The 23,150-nt window shown below is 39.2% G+C and overlaps 1 protein-coding gene across 3 annotated transcripts in view; it reads left to right on the top strand.

Moving 5' to 3' along the window:
• Positions 1-23,150, top strand: part of iglon5 (IgLON family member 5) — a 263,356-nt gene that overhangs the window by 220,029 nt on the left and 20,177 nt on the right. For all 3 annotated transcript variants that reach the window (XM_030158537.1, XM_030158535.1, XM_030158536.1), the window contains 3 exons: positions 10,109-10,240; positions 10,537-10,657; positions 18,291-18,442. In XM_030158537.1, the coding sequence (XP_030014397.1) occupies positions 10,109-10,240; positions 10,537-10,657; positions 18,291-18,442 (405 nt within the window). The remainder of the gene's footprint in view (positions 1-10,108; positions 10,241-10,536; positions 10,658-18,290; positions 18,443-23,150) is intronic.

Raw genomic sequence — 23,150 nt, 5'->3', positions numbered from 1 at the left:
ACAAGGAAACAACAAGAACAAAATCACACAAGAGATTACCTAAAAGAAGTATTGTGGAAGAAGTTGTGTTTGTGAAAAGGTACTGACTAAGACTGATGAGGGGTAGGCGTATGTTGATGTGGGAATGAGGGTGTTTTTAATTAGACCAGGATAAGGAGAGGAAGGACAAGAGGAAGAGTCCAAAGAGCTTCTGGATGACTGATTGAACCAACAACTGGAAAGTTCTACAGGTGACAAACAGAAACTGGAATAGTAAATATATAGTCATGATATCACATCAGCGCCCGCAGGTGTACGTCCATACGGCCTGTGCGTACCTCATGCATACAGAATGAAATTTGAGAGAGAGAGAGAGAGAGAGAGAGAGGTACTTATGGAGAACTTCCTACCCTCCCCTCTCATATTAATTATTTCCCACGTTTCATTCATCTCCCCCTAGCGACTCTTAGAGGAATTAGTAAAGTGGCTTAAGTTTCACTTTCACTTTCACAGTCGTATGGTCTGCGTATTGGGCGACACGGTGGTGCAAGTGGATAGCACTTGTTCCTCACATCAAGAAAGTCCTGGGTTCGATTCCAACACCAGTCGATGGTGGTACCTTTCTGTGTGGAGTTTGCATGTTCTTCCCGTGTCTGTGTGGGTTCTCTCCGGGTACTCCAGCTTCCTCCCACCATTCAAAGACATTAACCTGATAGGTTAATTGGTTAATCTAAATTGCCCATAGGTGTGAATGTGAGAGTGATTGCTTGTCTCTACATGTCAGCCCTGCGATGAACTGGTGACATGTCCTGGGTGTACCCCGCCTTCGCCTATAAGTAACTGGGATAGCCTCCAACAACCCCCGTGACCCTAGTGAGGATAAGCGGGTTCAGAAATGAATAAGTGGTCTGTGTGATGATGATATCATATATCATTTTTCTGTCTGTGTCTCTTTTATAGCTGCATAAAAGTAACAAATGAACAAAATGATTGAAAATATGCAATGTTTTACTTACAGAATAAAAGTATATAAAAAGAGGGTTAATTGCTATGGCTTGAAGTTGAAGTCAATGTGGAAATATTTTTATGTGTTTTAACACTGATGGTCATCAGAGGTTTGTTCCAAAAAAATCCTGGCTCCAAGTGACTCTGATTAAAAACACATCGGCTTCACCCTTTTAGCTGTTAAGTGAACTCATGGTTGTTTTCTAAATTAATGCTCTATTAATTAAACTTTAGATCAGTAGGTCTTCTGTTTGCTATGTGAAGGAATAGCAGCCTCTGACATGCAAATACACGGTCAAAATGGCAAAAACAAATAATCTTTTTATTTGGTCTTTTCTCATTGTTATATCATGGATGTTTTTCCCATGTGCAAATGATCCACCAACTTCCTCCCTGATCAGTTGGTAAAGGTGGTGTTGTTGCATCCTGCCCTAGCAACACCAAAGATGTTCGGTATCCGTGTAGAGAAATACAAACTGGCCAAACAACCTGACAAGTTTTTACCCCTATTCCACAGTGATGATGAATAGTGGTGGGTGTCTTTAAGTGCTGACACAGCACTAACAAGGTATGGAGTTCAGTTTGGCTATGTGCAGCTACTTAAATAGACTGGCTATCCTGCTGTTTTGTCTATTTTTATGTTGTGTGAAGCTGACATTGCTATTATCAAATGTACCTGCAATGTGTTAACATTTAACAAGTAGCTCAAATTACTTGGGGTTGTTTAAAATAATTTTGTGGTTGGTAATTGGGTCGTATTTTTGGAGGGGTGGGGCCTCCAAAATGAAGCCAATGAGGATATATCCTGAAGCTGTAATACCACTGACAGACACTGGACTTCCATAGACTTACAATGAACTTATCTCAAAAAATACTAATGCTTTCCAGGAATCATTGCTATCTCATTTGTTTGATTTGGAATTTTACAGGCAATCTATACTGAACAAAAATATAAACGCACCACTTTTTTTTTTTGCTCCCATTTTTCATGAGCTGAACTCAAAGATCTAAAACTTTTTCTGTGTACACACAAGGTTTATTTCTCTCAAATATTGTTCACAAATCTGTCTAAATTTGTGTTAGTGAACACTTCTTCTTTGCTGAGATAATCCATCCACCTCACAGGTGTGGCATATCAAGATGCTGATTAGACAGCATGATTTTTGCACAGGTGTGCCTTAGGCTGGCCACAATAAAAGGCCACTCTAAAATGTGCAGTTTTATCACACAGCACAATACCACAGATGTCACAAGTTTTGAGGGAATATGAAATTGGCATGCTGACTTCAGGAATCTCCACCAGAGCTTTTGCCTAAATTGAATTGAATGTTCATTTCTCTACCATAAGCCATCTCCAAAGCTGTTTCAGAGAATTCATGAAGAAGACTGTGCGAGGAAAATGGTGGTCACACCAAATACTGGCTGGTTTTCTGACCCCCCTGGACCACCCAATACAGTAAAACTGCACATTTTAGAGTGGCCTTTTATTGTGGCCAGCCTAAGTCACACCTGTGCAATAATCCTGCTGTCTAATCAGCATCTTGATATGCCACACCTGTGAGGTGGATGGATTATCTCAGCAAAGGACAAAGGAGAAGTGCTCACTAACACAGATTTAGACAAATTTATGAACAATATTTGAGAGAAATAGGCCTTTTGTGTACATAGAAAAAGTTTTAGATCTTTGAGTTCAGCTCATGAAAAATGGGAGTAAAAACAAAAGTGGTGCGTTTATATTTTTGTTCAGTGTAGTTGTCCATCTTTATTTCATTGCTGTGTTAACCCTTTAACCCCTGACGTGTCTGTGGTGAGCATTCCGAATGTATGGTTTGTTTTACAGATTCATAAAAATTAAACCATTTGTTCAGTTGGAACAATTTCAAAAGGAGCTGAGAGAATAGACTTTGTGTTTTCCATAGCCATCTGAGCATGCTCAGTGCAGCCCCTGCCACCTGTGGAATGGGGGGGCAAAACCCAGAGCAGTGAGTAAGACTTGCTATGAAAATAGATGGTTTGGGCTTTTTTTTCATTTCACCATTTTCCTCGTAGTTTTTAGTTTTTACTGTTGCACTGCATGAAAAGTGGGGTTTTTGTCAGTCAGCGTCACTGTAAATTGCTTTGGAACTTCAAATTAACACCTACAGTATTAGTGGGAATTTCAAGTCAGCACAGAAAATTCTCTCCAACTGCCTGGAACTGCTGTGAATTCCGAACCTCTGGTTAGAGAGCCTTGGCAGTAACTCCTCCCCCAACCTGTTGGACTATGTGAGGTTTTCATATTTGCAGTGTTGTCGTGATTTTCCTTTAATTTTTTTTACTGTGTTTTTACCAAGTTTTGACCGTGTAACTGCTTTTTGGTTTTCAACCACGTGCCAAAAAGCAGCTTGGACCAATTTAGAAAAAAAAGAGTCCCAAAACAAAAACTACTGGGCCAGAATTCAAATCCTTGTTGTTGTTCAGTGTGTTCCAGTTCACAGTTCATGTTCAGCATCCTAAATCTCTTATTGATGTACATTCTGAGTGTCTTATTTAGTTAAACACCTGTAGAACTTCAATCTTTCTTTTTGTCTTTTTCTGTTATTCCACCTGTTTTGACCCTAAAACGCTAAAACAAAACCACTGAAGAAAAGGAAAACAAGAACATACTCACAGCAGCTTTTCTCCTTTTACAACTGCAAATTCCAAGCAGCCTGTTGCATTGAATTAATGTCTCAGGGTTTAGAAGATGTAACGTCTGTCATGTCAGCCTTTGATTGACAGGTCTGTATGTAACAGGGTCAATTATCTAGCAGCAATGTGGGTATGTATATTATATTGTGTATTGTTATAATTATACAGAATCTGATCATTTTATTTTAATTTCTTTTGGTTTGGTACCTGACATTGTGGGCCTCCGGGTCAGTGTGTGGAACTTTTGGTTTTGGTCTGTTCCCCATCGAACAATTTACAGTGTGACACTGCGCACTATAACCTGAGTTTTCATGCCTTTGCCTCTTCCCTTTTGTTCCGGATTTCTGTGGGAGAGGTAAGCAGCCATGTAGTTTGTAAAAAATTTTTGGTTTAACCTCTGTTCATTTAATTTTTTTTTACATGAACCGGCTAGTTTAGGCTGTGTCTTGTGATGTGCTTAAACACATTTCTTTATTATTTGGTTTGTGCAGGAGTGTGTTTTGTGGGGATTGCTGACTGTGGTCTTTATGTTTTATCATTTTTGTCAGTCAGAACAATAAACGGAGACTGCCTCCAAAGACTCACATGCGGGTCTCATCATTAAACGAAAAAAGAACACAACGCAGAGTCCGACACCACCGGTTACATGTTTGATGGTTCGCTTGTTTACCCCACCCCCTCATCCCAATATGGCTACCACAGAGTACAAAATGCCAAGTGGTGATGACCATAATGCTTAACTTGAGGCTGGAGTCAACAAAAAGAGTGGGTCAGGATGTGACAATACCAACAACTGATGTAGTCAAAATAATGATAAGAAGAAGAAGCAGAAAGTTATTAAAAAAAAAAAAGAAACAGTATGGAGAGTAAAATAAGGTGGATTCTGTTAGCTTTCACTTAGCTAACATGTCAGTCCAGTACTCTTCCAAAGAATATGTTTCACACTCTCGGTCTGTGCACTTGTCTTTGTTTTAACCTGACATCAGACCTTTCTGCCTTGACGGTAGTTTTTGTAATAGAAATGGATAAGCAGAGCCAAGAAATCAAGTGCCCTGATGATCTAGTGCTGCCGGTGAAATAGAGCAGCACTTTAACTGTAGGGCAGAACAGAACTCCTGATCCTTTTTTCCCCCCCTATTCTCATTCACATAGCCCCCCCTGCCCTTCTTTTCCTTCTTCGCTCTCTTCTCAGGTGCAATCCAACTATCTCTGGTGGTCAGGAGTCAGAGTCCTTCAAAAGCTGTAAGTGGTTGATGGAGCTGTATTTTACAGAGCATTGTAGGAGTGCCAGGGGCCAGCTCCAGTCAGATATGATCTCTCACCAAAGTGGAGAGAGGTGTGCGATGCAGGTCCAGGGATCACAGGGGACGGAGAAGAAAGAAAGAAAGAAAGAAGGAAAGAAAGAAAGAAAGAAAGAAAGAAAGAAAGAAAGAAAGAAAGAAAGAAAGAAAGAAAGAAAGAAAGAAAGAAAAAAAGAAAGGAAAAGCATGAGTGAGTGAGTGGGCTGCTGTGCACTGTCATATTACATCACACATACTGTAGGAGTAGCAGATAAAACGTCTATGAAAGAACCCACCACATCAAATACCCAAAGCAACATCTCGTTTCCCCTCTTCATGTTGCTGTCTCCATTTTTCGCTCCTATCTTTACATCTGTGTATCTCTCTCACGCTCTTGCTCAGTATTGCTCACAAATTACTACTCTCCGTGTGCGCTCTCGAGCACTCGATTGCTCTCATTTTTTATTTTCTTTGTCCTTTTTATTTCTTGGAAGTCATCTGTAACAGCCTTGTGTGTAATTTCTCTAGTGCTACTTGTCTCATTCTGTCTATCTTTTTTTTTTTTCCCAGTGAACCCCCCTTCCCCCTCTCTCTCTCTCTCTCTCTCTTTCTCTCACTGCATTTTTCCCCTCTGGCAAAGTTGGGTGCTCTGCCTGCTTGACAGAGATGTCACAAGAGAGCTATATTTATTAAACTAATGGAATAAGTGAATAACATCGCACCCACCCTAGCTCATCACACAGTTCCAACCCGCACTCACTCGCGTGGCACAAGCAGCCATCACCGCGGTTGTCTCTGTGCTGCTCAGCCTCTGCTGCAGCAGCTGCAAATAATCGTCTCCAGCTCAGTAGCCGCACTAATAATCCTCCAGTATAATCTTCAATTAGAACCGCCGCGCTAATCTCTGACAGGAATAATTGTGGCGTTTAGCGGCTTTTTTGTGTGTGTATTTTTATTTATTTTTTTTTTGTGTTGGTGTGAATGTGATCAAAAGTCGTTTGTTTGTGTGGAAAAGTAAGGTCCACTGATTGACAGTGTGTGAATGAGGTGGGGGGCTTTGAAAAGGAAAAGGTGAATGGCAATTTAAGAGCTGATTTCCTTGTTACTGGTGAGATTATATATTATGTCGTGTTCCACAGTCTGACTTCTTTAATGGGGTAAAGGGGAGAGAGAAAAAAAAGGCCTAACAGTTTCAGAGGCGCTGAGACAGCTGGCTGCTAAGATTTGCAGAAAAAGGGTGTGCATGCTCACTCTCATTTTCTCTCTGTGGTCTTTTGGTCTGTACTGCTGTCGATCCAATAACGCTGTTAACATCATTCCCTCACATGAAGGAGCAATAACTTGTAGTCCCTCCCCTTTAAGTCTTCGCTCTGAAAAGATTCGCTAGCTGGCTCTTTGTCACTGGAGGAAAGAGAGTGAAAGTACCAGACTGACTAATTCGCTTTTGGAGGCACCTGGGACTTTTGTCAACACCACGTAATGGGCAGATATTTTTCTCACTACATAATGTGATGAACAAGCCATCACCCCACTGGGTGCTCTCTATTTGGGAAGTAAAGCTTCCAATTTCCCCTGACACTCTGAAAGTAATAGTGCCATGGCTGTCAAATCATACTTACTTACTTTGCATCTAGATGCAGAAATTCACTAGCTGACATATGTTTCAGAAGAGCCTCTCAGAGGTCCTTAACTTTGGGTCAAACACATTTGATAAATCATCTGTTCTTCATCAGAGAGGTTTGAGTGGAGGCAACACTTAATCCATCCATCCATCCATCCATCCATCCATTCCACCTACCTGTGGGTGAAGGCAGGGTACACTCTGGATGTGTCTCCAGTTCGTCAAAGGGTTAACATTCAAGATTCAAAGATTAAAAGACTTTTTATTGTCAATTCACTAAATATAAAGGACACACAGAGAATTGAGATTCTGTTTGTCTTGCATCTTGTTGAATGCCATACACAAAAAAAAGGTAAAAATAGAATAAATAAGTGGTATGAAGAATAAACTATTGTAGAATATAGCATGCACTGTATGTCAGTCTATTTACATACATACATGCATTATATTTGTATAGAGAAAAATAGGGATATTAATCGGAACCGGTTCTTTTTTGAAAACCGGTTCCCAGTACTCAATTCCTCGGAATCGTTTGCCTGCTTGCTTAACGATTTTGCTTGTCGATTCCACCTTTGTTGCGCATGCGCAATGACGTTCACGCTGCGCTGCATTGTTTTGGTCAGAAACGTAGCCAACAAGCCGTTGAGGCAGAAACGGTCTAAAAAGACACACCAGGTCCACTTGTAACACTTTCAAAGCTTCCATTCTTTATAAGGGTGGAATCCCTCCATATGCTCAAACATTTGTCCACAGCATGTGAACTAATTTGATATGCTACTTAGCGACGCTTGTGAATCTAGTGGCAGAGTGAACACCAGGCCATCATCCGGCCCAGTTCTGGTTCCTTGTGCGGGCAACAAACGTCATCCCCCCTCAAATACAAGTTTCTGAGGTAGGGAAAAGGGAAATGAGGGTGCACAACAACGGAAGACGAGCAGAGTCAGACCGTTCCATGTAGTGGAAATGCAGTAAATAGAGGAATTAGTAAAGCGTCATTAGTTTCACTTTCACTGTAACACCCCCCCCCCAAACCGGGCCTGGCATCATCTGTTATTATTATATGTACATACTGTATATGTTATATTTCTGTGCAGAGATGGGAATATAAAAGACAGTTAATGCAAACACACCCATTTGTACTCTTTTATTCTTCATCCAATGAGAATCGATAAGGAATCAGATCGATAAGCAAAATTGATCGTATGGAATCGAATCGTTAATTCTTATTGATTCCCATCCCTATAGAAAAACAACCATTCACTCCCATATTCACAACTACAGCTGAATTTTATTGTCCAATTAACATATGAGTGCATGTCTTTGATTGGTGGGAGGAAGCTGGAGTTCCTAGAGAGAACCCACACAAACACAGAGAACACACACAGAAAAGCCTCAGCCGTCTTGCTGTGAGGTGATAATGCTAACCACTGAACCATTATGTTGCCCATGATCATATATTTTGACCAAAATTATATGTGTAATGTACTAGCAACTAAAATCCTTTAATGCTCAAATGTATTTACTGTTACATAAAAAAACTGTGATTTGTGTAGTTGCTGTCAAGCAAATTCATGACATTAGTCATAATTGGTATAATAGTGATTAGAAAGTTTCCTATTATGTAGATTATTTTATTGATGCAAAGGCTCAGGACCATTGTCTATGTACCTTAGGTGAGCTAATGCTAAATGATAGCTTACTTATTTGGAAAAATGGTGTATTTCATCAAGTAACAGTCATTTTAGTCTTATTAGTGTAATCTGTTAACTACAACTACAGTGAAGCTATCCGCCAGGAAAAAAGACCTATCATACAGACCTGTCAATCAAAGCCCAACACAGCAGGATTTATAACCTTCTATTCAACCTGAAATCGACTTAATGAAGGAAAAATGCAAATGGACCAGAACAATTATCAGAAATTCCAAATGAAAGGAATGAGACCTGAATGAATTCCTGGAGGGAAATTCTTGACTTTGTATTTTTAAGAGCCAAGGTCAGCATAAATCTCAGGGAGCCAGGACTTTATGGCGCCTCCTCCAGTGGCCATTAGTGGTATTACAGCTTAAAGATACTTCCACATTGGCTGGGTTTTGTATTATGTACCATAAATACAGTCGAGGAAAAAATTATTAGACTATCAAAAGTCATCAAAAACAATGGTTATGCAATCAAGTACTAACGCCTGTGTGTGTCATGTGACTAAAACAGACAGAAAAGAAAGCACAGAATGCGTAAAAGCACTGTTTTTGGTGGTACAATGCTATAGATATTGATGGAAGAACGTAAGTGATTTTGGTTATTATCAAGAAAAAATGGAAAACGGATAGATATTAGCTGAAAAATTAAACTCTTATGAGCTGTTTTTGTTGTTGTCATTATATTTGTCCAAACAAATGTACCTTTAGTTGTACCAGGCATTAAAATGAACAAGAAACTGAAGAAAACAAGGGTGGTCTAATAATTTTTTCCGCGACTGTATGTTGATCACCTAAGAATGATTTTTAAAAATGGATTAATTTATCTTCTAGGTAGTCAAATCATCATTTTTCCTCAGTTTTTGTTTAATACAGAGGTTGTAAGAGGAAATATTAGGAAGCTTAGCATCGTAGGATCGAGTTTTTGTTCAAGGGGGTTGATTTACGTTCTGTTCTGAAGAATTTTATGTGGATCAGAGGAAAATTAACAACTAGTATTCATTATCAGCTGACAAATTAGAGTGATTTATTCATTCTCACATGATAAAAGACTGTAACGCCATTTCCTTTGTATTTTTTTGCATATGCTGTGTGGAGCATATATGGAGTGCATGTTTAACCCATGTGATCATCTGTGATCCCCGGCATCTTTCCTGACATTCCCATAAAGCATTTTAATGTGATTGTAGCAAGAAGTGGTTTGGAATAATGGAAAGCTGTAGATCTTTTACAGTTTATTAGAGCTGTGTTTGACAAACCTCTGCCTTCACCTTCTGATAACACTGTGCAGCTTTCACTTTTATAGAAACACACATTTTTGTGACCTTTCGAAATTTACCTTAAATTCACTTTGACATTTTATGGAAACATGGTTTGTGTCTTTTGCACTTTTTACATTTTATCGTCTTGATCTCATCATGTATCATATTTACCTCTGCCAAGGAGGTTATGTTTTTGCCGGCGTTGGTTTGTCTGTCTGTCTGTGTGCAAGATAACTCAAAAAGTTATGGATGGATTAGGATGAAAATTTCAGGAAATGTTGATACTGGCACAAAGAACAAGTGAACAAATTTTGGTGGTGATCGGGGGGTGGCACGGGGGGGCCCACTGATCTGCCTTGGCAGAGGTCTGCGCTCTCTGAGTGCTTCTAGTTTATATTATTTATTCTTACTGGTTTTACTAAAGAGAAATAAATGCAGCATTTCCATTAGATGTTTCTTTCATTTTTTTAATCATTACTTGTATGAACATTACATCCAGTTCACCTACAGTAGTTCATATACTGAATCAGAACGCTGTGCTGTCTTTTGCATTTGATATACATTGACCTGTGACCTCTATCTTCCTTCTTTTTAGATGGGCTGGTGAGTGATGGGGAGTTCTTAGACATCACAGAGATCAAAAGGCAGCAGGCTGAGGACTATGAATGCATCACCAACAATGGAGTTGGTGCATCTGATCAACGCAAGGTCAAAGTCACAGTAAATTGTAAGTCTCTCCGTCTCTCTCACTTCAGCGGACAGCCCAGTGGTGATAATTCAAGTTCACACCAGCCCTCCTGTGTTACGACGCAATCATGTATTAATGATATATGTAAATACTGTAGATACATTATTATTTATGAATTCATACATCCTAATTTTGTACTCTACGGGGTTTTGTGACCTTGTGAGCACCCCTGGGCTGACCTGACTCCACTTCCCAGCATAGGCAGATGTATACTAATTGCTGAACTTCCTCCCTTCTGTTTGGCCATGCTTACCCTCATCGTGTTTCACTGCCAGACCCTCCCATGATAACAGATGTGAAGAACATGCCAGCCCACCTGGGTAAAACAGCCATCCTACGCTGTGAAGCCATGGCTGTCCCGCCAGCCTCATTTGAATGGTACAGAGACGACCACAGGTGAGACCACACACTGACTTTGTCTGACGGTTTTCCCTTGTCCACAGTCCAATTAGTTTTGTCTACAATAAGCATAGAGTGTTTCATACCAAGGTAGAGGTTTTTAAGCTTTTAACATGCACCAGGGCATGGGGTTAGGGTTATATTAGATGTAGTTTGGGTTGTGTTTCAGGTATAAAAGAAGCACAGGAAGTAGGAGACATTCCCCTTCAAATGGAGTCTTATATATGCATTTTATCCTTAAACGTTTCTGTTATAACCCTATAACCCTTGCTCAGGGTTCCATGAACAGAACTAACCCATAAAGACCCAAACATCCACCAGTGACCAAAACTATCTACTGATCTAAACTGATTAATCTCTGTTGATCCACTAATCCTTTCAATACATGTAAATAATTGGTGTAAAATACAGTTTGTCATCTTTTCATGGTCATCAGATATAACGTTGGATGTTCAGAGGCTCCGTAGTGAACATGGAAACATTGTCATTTTCTACAACAGTGTTTCACCAGTAAAACCCATGGAGTTGGATCAATGACAATGGATGGAGACAGTTGGACTATGTTCAGATATTGATATTTTTGCAGAAAAAAAGTCACTTTTTGTTTAGTGTTCTCTGTTTCTAATATAATAGCCCTCAACTTTAATCTGGACTTTTATGAACATCTACATGATCAGTGAATTAAATATTGGAAATATCTGATTTCCACTGAAAAAACGCAGTCTGCAGAGGATAATATTAGAATAAATGGTGATAAATAACTTAAGAAGAGTTAAATATAGAGAAAAAAACTATTTTGGGACTGCCACAGAAGTAGCACAGGGTCTTGATGGGTTAATGTCAAAGGGTTAGGGTTAGGGTAACATCTGGGTAATGTGTCTGAACTAGAAAATAAAATATGTTCCCTTACAGAGGAAGTCTAATACAGTGGTACCTTGATGCACGAGTGCACCAGCCTATGAGTTTTGCGAGTTACAAGCCGTTATTCGGTCGATTTTTTGCTTTGAGTTGTGAGTCAGAATCCGAGTTACGTGCGAGCTTCAGATACGCTAGTTGTCGTAGCCAATAAAAAGACAAATGTTGGAGGACAACTAATAGGTATTCTGCTGCCGGACCCTTCATCTCTCTGCTCACCACGGCGTCCTGAAGACTACTGATGGGTTCCACTTGTCAACCCCACGTTTTTATAACTTACCAGGGTTCAGAGCTGCATGTGGCTCTTTCATCCCTCTGCTGCTGCTCCCTGTGCCTTTGGAAAATTCATAATGAGTGTTTAATTTAAATGTATTTTATTTTAATTTGTTAGTTTTTTAAATGTAATTCTAAATTTGAAGATTATGGTGACATTAGGTATTACAGGTATGATCTCCTGCTGCACAACAAAGTCTGGTCGCTGTCCAGAGAGGAGGTGCTGAAACACTTTGCTGTGTGTCTGGAAGAGATGAAAAGAGGTCGCCCAGAACACGTCGAATACGTCTATAAATATTAATATGCACTGGAGATAAGTTAAATATAAGTTAAACATAAGTTCAAAGCACATTAGTTGTAGTTTAGAAATAAATTTTTGATATGTTAAAGATTATCTCCCTGTACAATGATGGAAGGGACTGGAATGGATTAATGGCATTTCAGTTAATTTCAGTGGGGAAAACTGATTTGATATAAGAGCAAATTGAGTTACAATGTTGGTCACAGAACGAATTAAACTCGTAAGTCAAGGTACCACTGTCAGGCTGGCCAAGCAGTTGAGGCTTCAAAGTGGTAGAATAGAATCCAACCGGAGGTGCTTTAAGGGTTTTCTTTCAGGTTTAATTTTCAGTTCACAAATTCAAAATGTCTGGCATCCATTCACCAACCAACTCCAACAAAACCCAAAGAGAACTGTGAGGCTTTATACCTAATGCTGCCTCCAGTGGTGTGAAATATACCATCTAAACAAGGGAATCATTTACACACAAAGTCTATAAAACACAATGAACTATACATTATCAACCCCATATTAATCTATATAGTGGCTAAAATTTACTTAGGGGGTCAAATGAGTGGCCATTTTTGTCAAAAAAAAAAAAGTTGTAAGAAATGCACTGAACTGTGTTGAAATAATGCTAATACATTTGTGCACAGACTACTGATATTATTTTTTTGCTGGTGGATGGACGTGACATTACCCATGATAATCTGGTCAGTACCAGTACTTTATTAGTAATAAACTTATAGACTTACTATTGCTAATAATCCTCTTATTCATAAATGTTAGTATTGTGGATCTAAAACAATAACAGCTGACACAAAAATACAAAATGTGGCAGTGGACGGATGTGACATGGTTGTTACGGATCCCATCATACTGATGCTCGGCAGCCATGTCACTGTTTCCACAAATGATCCCTGTGCAAAAACTAGTATCATAATTATTTATTGTATAGTTTATCATCATACTAAAGAGTAAATAACAATATAGAATTGTTATTTCTTTATAAAAATGCTCATTATTAGAAAACTGTTGATTTAAAAAGTGACGTGTGACATTCTTAATGTATGTATTGGCGTAACATAAGCAGGATGGATCAGCACCATACTCCATATTACAACCTGTAAAAATGAAACATGTGATATGTAGTATAGAATCTGGTAAGAAAAAGTGGGGAATCTAAAAGAATAGAATATTTGTTTTTCAGGTAAATTCAGTTAAAATCTAACTTGGCCATTTGTGACATGAAAATATAGCATTAATTGTGATGAAATTGGACATTTTTGACCTGAAAACATAGTTCATATGACCATCAACATGTTACAACAGAACTGAAATTCTGTAAATTGGCATAACTTGCATTTACCAACACAGAGTTCCTTTGGGGATTCACTTATATTGATTTCTTATGCACAAAGACATAAATAAGACCTCTAAGCAAATTTTAGCCGATAGAAAAGTATATATACAGGGTGGGGAAGCAAAATGTACAATATTTTGAGGCAGGGATTGAAAGACAGTGTATGACCAATTAGTTTATTGAAAGTCATGAGAATTTATTTGCCACAAGAAAATTTACATAACACAAAATGTTTTTATTCTATGTGTCCTCCTTCTTTCTCAATAACTGCCTTCACACGCTTCCTGAAACTTGCGCAAGTGTTCCTCAAATATTCGGGTGACAACTTCTCCCATTCTTCTTTAATAGTATCTTCCAGACTTTCTCGTAATAGTTTTGCTCATAGTCATTCTCTTCTTTCCATTATAAAACAGTCTTTATGGACACTCCAACTATTTTTGAAATCTCCTTTGGTGTGACGAGCGCATTCAGCAAATCACACACTCTTTGACGTTTGCTTTCCTGATTACTCATATGGGCAAAAGTTTGTGAAAAGGTATGGATAATAGTGTTAGGTATGATTATGACATCAATATATGTTTGGTTTCAAAACAATTGACGTAGTGCCTGCTGAGAAAAAACAACTAAATGTTCATTGTAAATTTTGCTTCCCCACCCTGTATATATCATTACAACCGCTGTACATGCATTTTGGATTTTCACATTATGTTATAACCCGAGCCCTAAAAGTGCGTCAGAGTGTATACATGACGTGGCTATGAAAAAACAAAACTGGGCTGGGTTTACGTAAGTTAAACTCTGTGGTACACATTTATCGAAGAATCTTCATATTACTTGTAATTGTGTTCCTAAGCTTGACCAGACCTTCTTTCCTCAGCTGAGAAACATCCCTAAAATCAAATGATGATGATACGGACTTTAATTTTCTCCCCTCTTGATTATTGCAATTCCCTCTGCGCTTAGTCAAGCTGCTCTAAATCGCTTACAGCTGGTTCAAAATGCAGCTGCCAGGTTATTAACTAGAACTAGCCGCTGGCCCCACATTACCCCCATTCACGCATGCCTCCGCTGGCGTCCTGTACATTTAGAATGGAAATTCCAAGGTTGTGCATAGGAGGAACTTCACAACCTTGCCCCCGGTTACATTGCCGATCTTCTTGTTCCTCATTTAACATTTAACCCGTTCCAAATGCAAAAAACAAAAGGTGATTGCACCTGTCCTGTCCTATCTCTGGAATGACCCCCCCACCCCACCCTCTCAGTCTATCACATTTATGAGTCTCTGGTCTGTTTCAAGCAGCTTTAAAACCAATGTCCAGTGTTTTATATTGTAATTTGCTCCTCCCTGTTTGTTTATTCATTTATTTAATTCTGTCATTCGTGCCTGTGTGCAGCACTTGGTGTTTTAAAGAGTGTTATATAAAAAAAAAGGTTCACATACTTACTTTGACAAATGGGCCAGTATAAAGCACCCTGAACATTTCTGTCCACTCATATCTTCTGTTTGCTAAACCCAGTTAAGACCAATAATTCATGACAACGTGAAACGAAGATGCAGCAGTAAGCGCCAGACCGTCTGCAACTCAGCTTTATAAGTGGCCTATGCAATTTTTTAGGAAGTTATTGTTACATAGCGGTGTTTTCCTGGGTATTCATGGGTGTTAGCTCAGCTGTCACCGAGAAGTGAGGCGTTATTATCATTCGTTCCCCTGGTGAAAAACTGTCTGGATAGTTAGTGTTTTCTCTGCTTATTTGAGGTGACACAAACTCCTCTGAGGTGAATACACCAAACAGACAGGAGAAAACCTCAACTGGGCTTTCTTTTGTATATTTTCACCATTTCATCAATACCAGAATTGCCACTGTAAGCTACAAATTTTTTCCAGCTTAAAATAAATCTAAAAACCCATCAGCCAGAGTGGAAGTGCAGAGAGTTATTGCTATGAAAAGGATGCACAATGTTGTCCTGTGACGTTAGTGTAAAATGGAAGGTTTTTAGAGCATTGTGGGCTGGTGCACTGTAAATAGTTGCCATAGAATCTTTGGTCTGAACATGGCTTTATGCAACACTTGAAGTAGACATTGTACATTGAGGACTCTCCATGCCAAGACTGATGGCTATAATAGTGCTAATGTCGGCATCCTTACCGTTGGTCAATAATGTTATTTTAACAGTAATACCAAACAGTTCTTAATAAAGAGGTCATCCGATAGTGGATTTTTACAGACTGATACAATAAGGATGAGCCAATAACTTGATAGCAAATTAGCTGACTGATGTCAATAGAAGATTTGAATGGATAAATAATAAACTTAACATTCGAGCCAAGTAACAAAGGCCTAAATCATTAAATCAGTCAATCTGGAAATAACCCACAAACTGAATGTTAAAAATCTAAGCAATTTTAGTTTTTGGGGTTTTTTATTTAGTTTTTCACCTCCTGTTTTGCATCAAAGTCAGTCCTTGCAATTAAGAAGAAGAATTCTATCGATAGTTTGTAAAACCTCCTATCAGCGCCAGTTAATTAGCTAATCTTATTTATCAGTCTATCTTGAGCTCTAACTTTGTCTGAGTCCCCAAAATAATGTCCATGTATATTGCACACTGGACTGGTGTATTTCCTCTGCACAGGAAGGTAGAACATTAGGTGAATGTCAAGGTCAAGTTTATTTATATAGCACATTTAAAACAATGCAAAGTGCCCAAAGTGCTGTGCAAGGTTGTAAATACAAATACAAGATATGCTAAAGCTGATAAAAACAGATACATAGTAATAGGGTGAATAACATCTAAAACACAACCAGAAGATAAAACAAATAAAGTCACACACTTGTATTAAAATCCAGTGCAAATATGTGTGTCTTTAAAACAGATTAAGGCTAGGTTCAGACAGCAGGTCTTAATGCACAATTGGGATTGTTTGGTGAAATCCAGTTTTTTTGTGTGCTCGTTCATATTACATATTAAATGTGACTTCTATTAGTTTTGAGTGTGAACTAAATATGACCCTGAAGTGACCCGCACGCACAGAAGAAGTCCTGACGTAATACATGACCACACAGGTACGCACTGTGTTTATGGAAGTAAATATGTTTTTCCCACCGCTCCTCCTCCTCGGATGCAGAATTGTGACGTTTGGCGCATTTCAATGACGTAAAGGTCGGATAAACACCGCCTGGCCATTCAGACTGAAGTTGCATTGTAAAATATCAGATATGTATCAGATTTAGGACCACAAATAAAAGTGGGCTAGGTCAGATTTGAAAACAATCAGATTTGTGCTGTTCAAACTGTCTTTAACAGATCGGATAGAGGTCACATATGGGGAAAAAAATTGGATTTGGGTCACATTGGCCTGCAGTCTGAACGTAATCTTAAAGTGCTCAATGGACTGTGCACGCGCGATATATGATACATTAAACCAGTGTTTTTTAACCTTGGGGTTGGAACCCCATGTGGGGTTGCCTGAAATTTCTAGTAATTCTAAAAAAAAAAAAACGTACTAATAAAAAAAATATGGTGAGTTGAGAGACAATCGCAATACATAAAAGACATGACAAACTGAAGCTGAAACTGACGCACTGTGGTACTGTTTATCTGTCAAATGTTCATTGTGGTCGGTTTCAGATGCTGCAGCTCTTTCATAATTCATAGTTTGAGTTCTTGTTTGCTCAGTATTAATTGTCAGCCTTGTAAATCCAAGCTGGACTGACTGTACATATCCTGACCAAGGAAAATCAAATTCTCCCTTTGTGCAGTCATCTACACCTGGCTTTTCTGCCTCCGTCCATAATAATATACATTATATAGACTAAATGTCGTCTAAAATTAACGTTTATTTGCAACATAGTACAGCAAACTATTACATGATCAAAAACAAATTAATTTTGGCAAAAAACATGTCTCTGTTTTGAATGTCTGGGGTCGCCAGAAATTTGTGATGTTAAAATGGAGTCACGAACCAAAAAAGGTAGGGAATCATTGCATTAAACGGTCTTCTCCATCTTGGCTGCATCAGATCATTCTGAATCTGATCCCAGCGTTGTTCTCCACTGGTGTTGTTGTCCTAGTTTTGAGGTGGAATCCACTTAAGTTAGAATTATTTTTAAAACTTTATGTTTATAGTCATCTTTATAGTTCACCTTCTCCTGTGATTGGCCCTTTAGGCTCATTACTTAATAACAACACCTCATAAATCAAAATACAGCAGCCTTGCATTATAGCGTCACGTGGTAAACAAGCAAACTAGGCTGCTGGGTAAGCAGATAGCATTGGCTACCATCCATTAGCTCAGCCTCTGACATTATTACAGGCCGGAGATAATCATATATGTTTTCACCATCTCTGGAGAAATATTAGCTTGCTGCAAACCTATTTGCTCTCTATTACCTACACATAAACTGTCCTTCCAAGTTTGTAAAAGGTCCCAGAGTGCACCGAACAGTCAGAGTGATTTGGCATCAGGAAAAGTAAGACACAGAAGTACTTAGACTAGGCTTTGCCAGCCAGGGAGAGCTGTTAATAGAGTATAATGGGCCCCAGCAGGAGGTCTCCGTTATTTATGGACTGTTAGATTTCACTATTAGAACAAGGTGAGATATGTTGGGAGGGGTGTTGTGTGGTCGTCTCTAGAGAGAGACAGAGGAGAGAAAAAAAAGCCTCTTATGCAGGGTGAGTCACTGAGTGTGATGTTGTGTTGTGTTATCTCTCTTTTTCTGACACACACTTTCTCTCTACATTTGCTTTCTGTTTCCTTCCTTCCTTCCTTGGCTGCCGCTCCCCCGCCGCTACCACCCAGGCCGGTAGAGAGTGACAACACCCTGAGGATCAAAAACGAGAAGACGCGCTCACTGTTGCTGTTCACCAATGTAACAGAGAAACACTTTGGCAACTACACTTGCTTTGCCTCGAACCGTCTGGGGGCTTCCAACGCCAGCATGTTGCTGTTTCGTAAGTTATCAAAATGCACAAGCACTCAAAACAACTGAGTGTACATGTATGCACACCCTAACTTTCACAAATACACACTACCACTGTCAGCTCTATTTTGGTTGACTCAATCAACGTCACAATAGTTGAACTGATGCGTATTCAAGGCACGCATTTGAGATGACACATATACAGTGGCACACAAGATGTCTGGTTTCTGAATTTATTCTGAAAAAGAAAATATTCATTCTAAGCTGTTTGCATGGCTAATGAAAATGAATATTCCACTAATATTTACATGCAGCTGTGCATAGTTCTTTTTCAGATTTTTCCACCTGTGATGTATTTGTTCATCTGTGCAAACGCTGCCTCCCTCTTTCACTCATTCAGTCGTCTTCTTGAAAAGATCGGCCATATGAGGCAGTATGGTTTTGGACTTGTCCACCTGTCCTGTTGTACATCCATCTGTCTGACTGTAGAAAGAAAGATATTTCAGGAATGGGCTGATGGAATTTCTTCAAATGCAACACAAATGTTTATTTTAACTCAAAGATGAACTGAATAGATTTCATCAAGGACAGATTTTTGTCTAAAAATTCCAGACTTTTTCCAAAACTGCTTTTTTTCCCCTCAAGACCTTGGACTTTATGTACTTTTATATTTGCGTTCCCACTTTTTTGGTTGAGATTGTACCTGTTGTGTGTAGTAGAGAAGTTAATTTTAATAAAAGTATGAATGAATACATGCATAAATTGCAGTAAATTATGTTTTACTGACAGAAACGTTTTCAAAACATGAAAATCACAAAAGTGTACAGATATCACACAAACAAATTTCACTAGAATCATTCCAGTACCAACCGGTTAGTGAAATCAGGTCTAGTTTTCTATATCCTTTCCACATGTACTTCTTATCTTACAAGATGATGTGCCTTTGATCATACTCTAAAATTCAACTATGAGAGAAACTTTTTCCATACTTTATTAAGACTTTCACTCAAAATTCCAGACTTTTCAAGGTCTGGAAAACAGCATTTCAAAATGTCATACTTTTTAGGACTTTCAAAACCTGCGCAAGCACACCGCAATTATAACAAAATTTCAAAGATATATCTAATAGGGGTTTTTCACATATGACCCGGAAACGGTTTGAAATGACTGAGTTTGTGTATCGCTTCTTCTGGTTTATTTGCCAACAACGCCTGAGACCACATTGAAGTGTCACTCCTGTGTGCCCCAATGTACATCGAATAAACAAAGGCAACTACATTTAAGTTTTCACGGTTTTCCTTCAGATTTAGTAGAGAAGAAGAAAAGGGGTCGTTGCATTTCATCGAGATGAGGGGCCGAACTTCAGAATCCAATCAGGAAGTACGCTGGTGTATAACAGGTGTCCTGAACACCAGCATTTCTGGGAAGAGGATTAGCAGGGAAACATCACTGATATTGTGAAGGAAAAAGTAGGGAAAACGCCAGTGTCCTGCACCGGGTACCCGACGGGTAACCTGCAAAAACTAATCCTCTTCCCAGAAATGCCGGTGTTCAGTACACCCGTTACACACGAACGTACTGCCTGATTGGATTCTTAAGTTCGGCCCCTCATCTCGATGAATTGCGACCACCCATTTCTTCTTCTCAAATAGATCTGAAGGAAAACCATGAAAATGTATAAATAAATATAGTTGCCTTTGTTTATTCGATGTACATTGGGGCACACAGCAGCGACACTTCGATGTGGCCTCAGTCATTGTTGACAAGTAAACCGGAAGAAGCGAAACACAAAATCAGTCATTTCAAACAGTTTCCGGGTCATGCATGAAAAACCCCCATTGAATAAAATGTTAACAAGATAATTGTATCCAAATAATATAAGATCATAACCTTCTGTAAAAATAGGCTTTTTAATACAATCAAAAATTCCCTTAAAACAAAAAGAAATCCAAGTATAGTAGCATGAACTAAAGTCAGAGCTGGTCACAGGCCTCGTTTCATCCAATCGTTCATGACCTCAGTCTGTCCCGCCCCCAATTTGCGTATTTCATAGCTGCTTCTGTATTCATTTATCCAGCCTGCTCTATACCTTACACACACCACACACACTCATCAACTTACACATCTGTGAAAAAGCACCATCACCTCCGCTGCTCCAAAAACTTTCATATGTACTTTATATAATCATTGAAATTTGTGAATCTCAGACTCTGTGGGGGTTTTATCATCTCAGGGACGTGTCATTCACACACAAATGTTCCAGAGCATCACTCGAGCAGAGTCACCTACAAATGTATGTCATTCCATATAAAAGAGTGACTCCTGACGTCCTGTCTGTAATACCTTTTTGAGAGTTTTATTATAATAGTCTGAAAAGACACGGATTTAAACCGAAACTGGAGTAGTCGGAGTAGATATACAACCGCTGAGTGGTAATTAGTTTGTAATGTCTAAAAGTCAGAGATGGCAAATTCTTTACTAAAATAGAAGCACAGATACTTGACTTTAGTGAAAGTAGAAGGTCTGAAAGGTACTTTAAGGATAAATATACAAAGGAACCCTGTGAAAGACAGTTCTCTGAACAGATTCTGTGCAAAGCTAAGTGAAATTTTCATCATATAATATGAACACTATTTATTCAATCTACTTTTAAATAGAATATAAAAACCAGTGGCAGGCTATGCATTCGGTATCTTCAGTGGGGACTTGCTTGACCTAAAACACCTCTTAGTACCACCACTGTGACATCACAGTTATAGAAACCATCAATACTAAACAAAAAAGCAAAATAAGGCGTGGAGAGACATTTGGCATATTGAGGGTGAATACCATTATTACTACAGCAAGAAAGCCAGTGGAGACAACTCCAAACCTCTACACTACAACCACAGCCATGCCATGAATGTCATCTGGAGCAGTTCACAGTCAATCTTCTTGGTTTTTCTTCTCAGTTCAACTGGACTGGTTGAGCTTTTTTGAAGATGTTTCATCTCTCATTCAGGAGAGTTCTTCAGTTCTAATAACTGGTGGGGGAAACTGGACTTAAAAACCTGCAGGGTCGACCCTGGAACTGTTATACTATACCCGCTAATGACACTACCCCCAGTGGCACACCCCCCTTATGACCCTAACACTTAAATTGGGATGAACACCTACACAGACCACTCCCCCTGCAGGTTTATAAGCCCAGTTTCCACCGCCAGTTATTAGAACTGAAGAAGTCTCCTGGATGAGAGATGATACGTGTTCAAAGGAGCTAAACCAGTCCAGTTGAACCGAGAAGAACTACCAAGAAGAATGACGACCTGGGCAAAGGAGAACCTACACAGACTTCAGAATCAATATTCATCTAATAACATGACAAAACTAGAAGCACTCGGAGAGCGCAGACCTCCGCCAAGGCTGATCAGTGGCCCCCCCCGTGGGCCCCCCCACACCAAGGAGGTTATGTTTTTGCCAGGATTTGTTTGTTTGTTTGTCTGTCTGTTTGTCTGTCCGTTAGTGTGCAACATAACTCAAAAAGTTATGGACAGATTTTGATGAAATTTTCAGGGTTTGTTGGAAATGAGCTCCCCCGTGGGCCCCCCCACCCCCGATCACCACCAAAATTTAATCATTTCTTCCTTATCCCATTTCCAACAAACCCTGAAAATTTCATCAAAATCTGTCCATAACTTTTTGAGTTATGTTGCACACTAACGGACAAACAAACAAACAGACAAACAAACAAACCCTGGCAAAACATAACCTCCTTGGCGGAGGTGAACATGCCAATTTTAAATGAAAAACATCATAGCCTACTCACCAGAGATGCTCATTATTTATTTGCAAAATCCAACCTTTTTTCTTTGTGCAGAAAAACTTCAGTTCCATCAGTAAGTCCTTTTTTTATGTCCATGGAGGACAAGGCTGAGAGTCTCCTCTGTCCAGTCATATTCCTGACATAAGTTTTTATTTTCTTGAGGACAGAGACTGTCCGTTCGACCATCTAGCGTCAGACGTCGGACCACCTCTCCTCACGATGTCCGGCTTTTCTGGAAAAGTCCACCTTGAAAATTCAGTTCAGTTTTATTTATGGAGCTCAGTATCACAACAAAGTTTCCTCACAGGGCTTTACAGAGATTGTTGAATTGATTAAAAAAAAAAAAAAACATAATGAAAATAAACAAACTGTCAAGTAATTAGTTAGTAAACAGTCGGTGATGCAAATGAATCAATGTCCTGGGCAACCCCCGTCCTTACACCCTCATTCTTGCCAAGAAAAACTCCAAAAAACCCAGTGGGAAAAGAGAAACCTCAGGGAGAACCACAGTGAAGAACAGGCTGTAGATGAGACCAGGACTGACGGACATCCATTTACTGATGTAATCCCAGTCTGTAGGGATGCAAAATGTTTTGTTTTTTTTTTTAAATATGTGGGAGACCAAAACATTTTCCTCTCCTCTGTCAGCCATTGAGGGTATAAAAAATCTACCTCAAATGTAATAATAGTTCAATTAAAATGAGCTTTTTTAGCCTGAATCAGAAAGAATATTACTAAAGCTAGGCCTATATCAAATGAGTTTTGCTCTTACCGTCCAATCAGAGGAAGGATGAATGCTGACGATATCGGGGACCAGCTAGCGTGTCCTGTGAGGTGAAACTGAAATCTGATTGGTGAAAGAAACAGTCCTGACGCTATACAGTTTAAGTCACATGAGCCTTCACTACTCATTCAGAAGGCCCAGGGCAGATTAGAC

The sequence above is a fragment of the Sphaeramia orbicularis genome, chromosome 16 (assembly GCF_902148855.1).
Source record: "Sphaeramia orbicularis chromosome 16, fSphaOr1.1, whole genome shotgun sequence".
Lineage (NCBI taxonomy): Eukaryota > Metazoa > Chordata > Actinopteri > Kurtiformes > Apogonidae > Sphaeramia > Sphaeramia orbicularis.
This window is presented reverse-complemented; position numbering and strand designations above follow the sequence as displayed.